Here is a 7531-nt window from a genome sequence, read left to right on the forward strand (position 1 = left end):
ATTTCCTGTTTGGACATCGTGGCGAGCTCAGCAGCACTGGCAATGATGCAGAGTTCTCCAGCAGAGATGGCCGTGCAATCTCAGAATAGAAAGAGGGCCCCAGCATGGACTGATCGGGAAGTCTTGGATCTGATCGCTGTGTGGGGCGATGAGTCCGTGCTTTCGGAGCTGCGATCGAAAAGACGGAATGCAAAGATCTACGAGAAGATCTCAAAAGCCATGACAGAGAGAGGATACAGCCGGGATGCAACGCAGTGCCACGTGAAAATCAAGGAACTGACAGGTTTCAGAGTAGCAGCCGTGTTAGTCTGTATCCGCAAAAAGAACAGGAGTACTTGTGGCACCTTAGAGGCTAACAAATTTATTAGAGCATAAGCTTTCGTGGACTACAGCCCACTTCTTCGGATGCATCAGCGTGCCAGAAGACCAAAGAGTCAAACGGATGCTCCGGATCCCAGCCCCAGACATGCCATTTCGATGAGGCACTGCATTCCATTCTAGGTGCGGCCGCCACCACTACCCCACCACTGACCGTGGACTCTGAGGATGGGATATTGTCGACGGCCGCTTCCTCGGAGATGTTAGCGGACGGGGAAGATGAGGAAGCTGAGGAGGAGGACGAGGCAGTCGACAGCGCTTACAATGCTGATTTCCCAGACAGCCAGGATCTCTTCATCACCCTCACAGAGATTCCCCTACCAACCGTCCCCAGGCGTTAACCCAGACCCTGAATCAGGGGAAGGATCAGTCGGTAAGTGTTTTAAACATGTAAACATTTATTTTTGAACAGAACAGGAATATTAACAATGGGTTTTTTCATGATTTGTTTGCCCAAGGCGCTTAACGTTTTAGTCCTTGCCAGTGCAGCTACTGGAAAAGAAGGTCTATATGTCCGGGGATAGAGCTGAAATCCTCATGGGACATCTCCACGAAGCTCTCCTGGAGGTAATTGGAAAGCCTTTGCATGAGGTTCCTGGGGAGAGTGGCCTTATTGTGTCCTCCGTGGTAGGAAACTCTTCCTCGCCAAGCTATCATCAAGTACTCTGGGATCATTGCCTTGCAGAGCATGGCGGCATACAGCCCTGGTTTTTGCTGGCTTTCACGCAGCATGCATTCTTTCTCGGTCTCAGAAATTCTCAGCAGAGTGATGTCGCTCATGGTGACCTGCTTAGAATTAGGGGAATGTTACTATTGGGACTGTTTGATTGTTCCTTTACAGAATTGTCACCGGCGGTTTACCGACACGCGGTGGAGGCGGGAGAGGGGCAGCATACAGGGATCTTTCCCGGGGACAGCCGCGAGGGGGTGGGACAGGGGCAGAGTTCATGCTAGCTGGATTGCTGGCAGCAGGAATTGCCCAACAATAGGAGCATTGCTTTGAACGTGAAAGGAGGGCACTGCTCTAATTTAAGTTTTAAGCAGCCAAAAGTCTACAGCTTACCATGTCAGCCTTCTACCCGAATTCCGCTGTCCTGCCCTGCTTGTCTGATCTCCACTGCAAGACCCCAGGCACTGAATGTGAAGGCCGAAAATTCGACCTTGTCCTGAGTGCGCATGTGATAGGTGCTGTGCATGGTCTTGTTTACAGAGAAAGACTATGTTCATTGTTCACAAAAAATTATCTTTGTGAGGAATTCACTCCCTTTTTTCCATCCCACAGTTGCGACTGTTTCCCGACCTACCCTGGCATCCCCCTCACAGAGGCTGGCGCAGATTAGGCGGAGAAAGAAAAGGACACGGGACGACATGTTCTCAGAACTTATGGGCTGCTCCCGAGCTGATGCGGCCCAGCAGACCCAGTGGAGGGAGAACATTTCACAATACCAGCAAGCACACAGGGAACGGGAGGAGAGGTGGCAGCAGGAAGACCAGCAGGCGACTCAAACGCTGCTTGGACTAATGAGAGAGCAAACGGAAACGCTCCGGCGCTTTGTGGATGTTCTGCAGGACCGGAGGCAGGAGGACAGAGCCCCACTGCAGTCTATCTCTAACCGCCCTCCCCTGCCACAAACTCCCATACCCCCCTCACCCAAAGTCCCAAGAAGGAGGGGCAGCAGGGGCCGTGAAAACTGTCACTCCACCGCTGCAGACTGCACAAGTACCAGAAGGCTCTCATTCCCAAAAATTTGATAAGTCCTTTCCTTCCCGCCTCACCCAAGCCCCAGTCCCAGTTTCATCCCCTAACTGTGTAGTTGCTAATAAAAGATAGGTTTCTGTTAATTACTGTTTCCATCATGTTCTTTTAGGGGAGAGTGTGTTTGAAGTGGGGGAAGGGGGTTGGTAATTGGAGAGGTCAGTCACCTTTACCAGGGTACAGACACGGGGACAGGTTCAGCAGAAGGTCACACACACATTGCAGTCACTAGGCACCCTGGTCAGCCTGGGAGGTGGTTTTCATGTTCTGTTGGGGGTGGGGGGGCATGTGACTTTGTGGCGGGGGAGGGCGGATAGAGATCTTATGCTGCAGTCCTTATCCTAGATCACAGAACCACACAGCAGGGGATCTGTAACTGTCCTCCCCCGCCACAAAGTCACATAGCCCCCACACATAGAGTCCCGAAAAGGAGGGGTGGCAGGCTCCGTTGAAACAACCAGTCCACCACTGTGGACCTCTCTAGGAGCAGGAGCCTATGCGGGATATGCTGATGAGAGGGGTGTGACCTAAGCCCCACCCTGGTCCCAGAGATAAATCCAGGCAGCAGGGATCCATGAATGGGAACCCATCTGTGACGGGTTGGATCACAGAAACCCCCTTGGGAGCTGCCACCCGATGCGCAAAGACTACCCCTGCTTCTGTTTTCCCTGCCAGCTCAGGACTCCAGCACCCTGTCTTGCTGAGCCAGACACTCCCATCTGGCTCCAGACACAGACCCAGGGTCTGAATCACTTGTCCCAAAGCTGCAAGTTTACCTGAAAACAGCTCACAGTAGTGCGCTTGTCTTTAGCACTCAGATGCTCAACTCCCAATGGAGTCTAAACCCAGATAAATCCGTTTTACCCTGCATAAAGCTTATGCAGGGCAAACTCATAAACTGTTCGCCCTCTATAACACTGATAGAGAGATATGCACAGTTGTTTGCTCCCCCAGGTATTAATACATACTCTGAGTGAATTACTAAATAGAAAGTGATTTTATTAAATACAGACAGTAGGATTTAAGTGGTTCAAAGTAGTAACAGACAGAACAAAGTAAGTCACCAAGCAAAATAAAATAAAATGCGCAAATCTATGCCTAATCAAACTGAATACAGATAATCTCACCCTCAGAGATGCTTCAATAAGTTTTTTCTCAGACTGGACACCTTCCAGGCCTGGGCACAATTCTTTCCCCTGGTACAGCTCTTGTTGCAGCTCAGGTGGTAGCTAGGGGATTCTTCATGATGGCTCCTCTCCCTCTCTGTTCTCTTCCCCCCTTTATATATCTTTTGCATAAGGCGGGAACTCTTTGTCTCTCTGGGTTTCCACCTCCCCCTCACTGGAAAAGCACCAGGTTAAAGATGGATTCCAGTTCAGGTGACATGATCACATGTCACTGCAAGACTTCATTACTCACTTGCCAGCACACACATATACAGGAAGACTCACAGGTAAATACAGCCATCTGCAGACAATGGGAGTCATCAAGATTCCAAACCATCATTAATGGTCCACACTTTACACAATTACAATAGGCCCTCAGAGTTACATTTTATATTTCTAGTTTTAGATACAAGAGTGGTACATTTATACAAATCAGATGATCATACTCAGTAGATTATAAGCTTTGTAATGATACCTTACAAGAGACCTTTTGCATGAAGCATATCCCAGTTACGTTACATTCACTTATTACCGTATTTTCTCTAAAACTATCTCAGTTACATTATATTGACTTATTATCAAGTTTTTATAAAACCATATAGACTGCACAACGTCACCTCTCTAGGAGCAGGAGCCTATGGGGGATATGCTGATGAGAGGGGTGTGACCTAAGCCCCTCCCTGGTCCCAGAGATAAATCCAGGCAGCAGGGATCCATGAATGGGAACCCATCTCCTGGAGTCAGGCACCTAAGTAATTTCTTGCAGGAATGAGCTAAGTGCCTGCCTCGCTCCACATAAAACAGGTAGAGGAGGTGATGATGGTGCCCACCTTATAAGTATAACTAAGTATTTATCCACTGTGGAATAACCATTGGGCCAGAGAGAGAGGGAGTGTGACTCTGTATCCTGGGTAGTTAGGGCACCCACCTGGGAGGTGGATGACCCAGAGTCCAGTCCTGCTCCAATCGTTCTTTCATTATATCTTCACAGTGCAACAGGCTCAACAAGAGAGAATGAGGGAGTCCCCCACATCAGAATATCCCAGTGGTTAGAGCGCTCTTCTGAGAGGTAGAAGACATCTGTTCAAATCCTTTCTCCATATCAGGCAGAGGGGGGAATTGAATCTGTTTCCCCCAAATCCCAAGAGATGTCTCTAAATGCAAGGCTAAAAGTTATGAAGTGGACACCACTACCACTACTTCTCCTCCATCCAGACTTTGCTGGGACCTAATCTGGTAAGTAGCCTCTGAGCATGCCTACTAGACTGGGCCCTGCACATGACTTAGCCAGGCAAACAGCTATCTTCTCTGGTTCATAGCTTGTGCTAGGTCTTAGGTGGAAAATAGACACCTAAAGGAAGGCAGCAGTGTGCATGTCCAGAGGCAAGGTGGTAATGTTAACGTAATATGCTTAGATTTCTGTAAGACATTTGACTGGTACCGCACAATATTTAGATGAAGAAAGGAGAACAATACAAAATTAACATGGCACATATTAAGTGGATTAAAAACTAGAGGGAGGAAACTGTTTTTCCATCCCATGTAAATTTTCAGATTTCAAAAAGATTCTCCTTCCACGACAGGACAAAATCGAGCCTTTTGGAATTTTTCATGATGAGAGAGAAAGAAAGAGACTCTCTCACCCACCCTCAGACCCACCCGTATAGCCGGTGATTAGGACACTTGGGTTTGGTGTCAGAGGCCTCGGTTTGAGTACCTCTGGGTCAGGCACAGCAGTGACTCAAAGATTGGTCTCTCGCATCTGGGGTGACTGGCTATTCTGGTGTCTCACTCTGTTCCATCCTGGGCCCAAGAAACATTTCCTGATGAAAGTTTAATCAAAACTGATATATTCTTACTAAAAAAATTGGTTTCAACAAGAAAGATGTTTCACTTAGAAATTCCCAGCCAATCTATCAAAAATTGGCTCACTCACGGATATGTCATCCTGGGTTGAGTGTATTTCTAGTAGGATCCCATAGGGATTGGTTTTTGGAACTGTGCTATTTAATACCTTTAAAATAACTTGGGAGAAAACATAAAATTACTGATAAAGTTTGCAGATAACACTAGAGTGGGAGAGTTGTAAATAGTGAAGGGTACAGGACACTGATACAGAGCTATCTGGATCATTTGGTAATTTGGACGCAAGCAAACAATATGTGTTGTAATATGGTTAAATGTAAATGTATACATCTAGGACAAAGAATGTAGGCCATGCTTAAAGGATGGGGGTGTCTGTGTATCCCAGGAAGCAGAGACTTTGAAAATTAATTGGATGTATAATCAGGAGAATCTTGAGTAGGAATAGTGAGGTTAAGTTTGGCACAGGTGTGACAGCTCCTGAAATATTGTGTCTAGTTCTGCTGTTCACAATTCTAAAAGGATTTTGATAAAGTGGAGAGGATTCAAGGAAGAGCCACAAAAAATGGGTAAAGAATTAGAAAACATGTTGAATAGTTATGCTTAGAAGAATTAGATTTTTGTCACTAAATGTTGATTACACTATACATGCACAGACAACAAAATATTTCCATTAATAATAATAATAATTAATAATAACAATTTAATAATTAATTTACACATAGGCAAACTAAGAAAATTTCTATTTGAGAACTTATTAGAATCCCACCATACTGTATATCAGGGATCGGCAACCTTTGGCCTGTGACCCACCAGGGTAAGCACCCTGGCGGGCCGGGCCAATTTGTTTACCTGCCGCGGCCACAGGTTCGGCTGATCTCGGCTCCCACTGGCGGGCACATCCCTCGGCCCGCCAGTGGGAGCCGAGATCAGCCGAACCTGTGGACGCGGCAGGTAAACTTATCCTGGCGGGCCACGGGCCAAAGGTTGCTGATCCCTGCTGTATATAAAACATGTTGTAATGACTGTTGAACAAAGCACATATTTACAATTCTGCTAAAATAGCCAACTCTTAAGTTAGTGGAGCTGGAGCTACAGATAATTATGCAGAATTCATAAAGCTTAGGTTTTTGAACATCGACATCTACTAGTCTGAAATAATTATTGTCTGACCTCCCCATGATTTCCTAGAACTTTAAAAATTTAAATTGATAAATATTGAAAAATGTTTAAAATAAACAATATTATCCATCAAAATTATTAAAAAAAAAGAGAACTCTGTGAATCCTACTTATAGTGATAGACTCAAGGAGATTAATCTGTTTAACCTAAGAAAGGGAAGGTTAATGGGTGATTTGATCACAGCCTCTAAGGTATGTCTACACTGCAATAAAACACACGTGCCTGGCATGTGACAGCTGACTCAGGCTCACAGGACTTGAGCTGCGCGGTTGTACTCCTCCTGCAGTCTCATAGCCCATGCTCTAGCCCAAGCCTGAACGTCTACACTGCAAACCCAACTCAGCTGACATGGTCCAGCAGTGGGTATTTTATTGCTGTGTAGACATACCTTATGTACCTATACTGGGAACAAAATTTTGATAATAAAAGGCTAGGCTCTTCAATCTAACAGGCAAAAATATAACAAGATCCAATGACTGGAAACTGAAGCTATACAAACTCTGACTGGAACGGATAAAGTGAAGACTTTTAACAGTGAGGATAATTAATCACTGGAACAATTTACCAAGGGCTATGGTGGATTCTCCATTACTGGAACTTTTAAATTCAATATTGGATGTGTTTCTAAAAGATGTGCTCTAGTTCAAGTACAGCTATTGGATTTGAAGCAGGAACTAATTCAGGGAAGTCCTATGTTATGCAGACTAGATGATCTAGTTGTCAGACTAGATGATCACAAATGGTCCCTTTCAGCCTTGAAAACAATAAATCTACTTCCTTCTTTAGTCTCAGTTTTCTGGCTTATATGGCTTAACCTTAATGTTGCAATCATTTTTTCATGTCATTACGGTGGTATTTTTATAGACAAAATGATTTAGTAGGACTGCGTAATTTGTACTACAATATAATTTCTCTGATGTACAGTGTGCAGCAGCATAACTAAAAACTACAAAACATCTTCAATTACTGAGAGAGAAAATGACTAATTTAGTAACACTTTAGCAAAACCAGATATAATTATGATATATTATTATTTTTCATACTAGTGTGCTTTGTTGAACTGAAGTCAGTTAATCAAAACATGTCTTAAGTCAGATTAAGTGGAAATAAATTGCTTAATTCTACCAAGTTTGCACTTTCTTAATCAGTGCACTCCCCCAATCCTTTGTCTTCCTCTTAAACCACA

General features: G+C 45.0%; 1 protein-coding gene across 1 annotated transcript; it reads left to right on the forward strand.

Annotated features, from left to right (window-relative positions):
• The first annotated feature begins 474 nt into the window (after window positions 1-474).
• On the forward strand, window positions 475-7331 carry LOC128834270 (alpha-protein kinase 1-like). The gene is made up of 3 exons (XM_054022879.1): window positions 475-751; window positions 1661-2098; window positions 7270-7331. The coding sequence occupies exons 1-3, from the start codon at window positions 598-600 to the stop codon at window positions 7329-7331; spliced, it is 654 nt and encodes a 217-aa protein (XP_053878854.1). The 5' UTR covers window positions 475-597.
• The last annotated feature ends 200 nt before the right edge of the window (window positions 7332-7531 follow it).

Source organism: Malaclemys terrapin, chromosome 3, assembly GCF_027887155.1.
Source record: "Malaclemys terrapin pileata isolate rMalTer1 chromosome 3, rMalTer1.hap1, whole genome shotgun sequence".
In the NCBI taxonomy this organism is placed as follows: domain Eukaryota; kingdom Metazoa; phylum Chordata; order Testudines; family Emydidae; genus Malaclemys; species Malaclemys terrapin.

What these genes read in the sequence shown, in the direction of transcription:
- LOC128834270 (XM_054022879.1), top strand. Translation starts at nt 598, where the DNA reads ATGAGGAAGCTGAGGAGGAGGACGAGGCAGTCGACAGCGCTTACAATG. An exon ending in ATCAGGGGAAGGATCAGTCG is followed by an intron (nt 752 to 1,660) that starts GTAAGTGTTTTA and finishes TCCATCCCACAG; the next exon opens with TTGCGACTGTTTCCCGACCT. An exon ending in CACCGCTGCAGACTGCACAA is followed by an intron (nt 2,099 to 7,269) that starts GTACCAGAAGGC and finishes TCTGATGTACAG; the next exon opens with TGTGCAGCAGCATAACTAAA.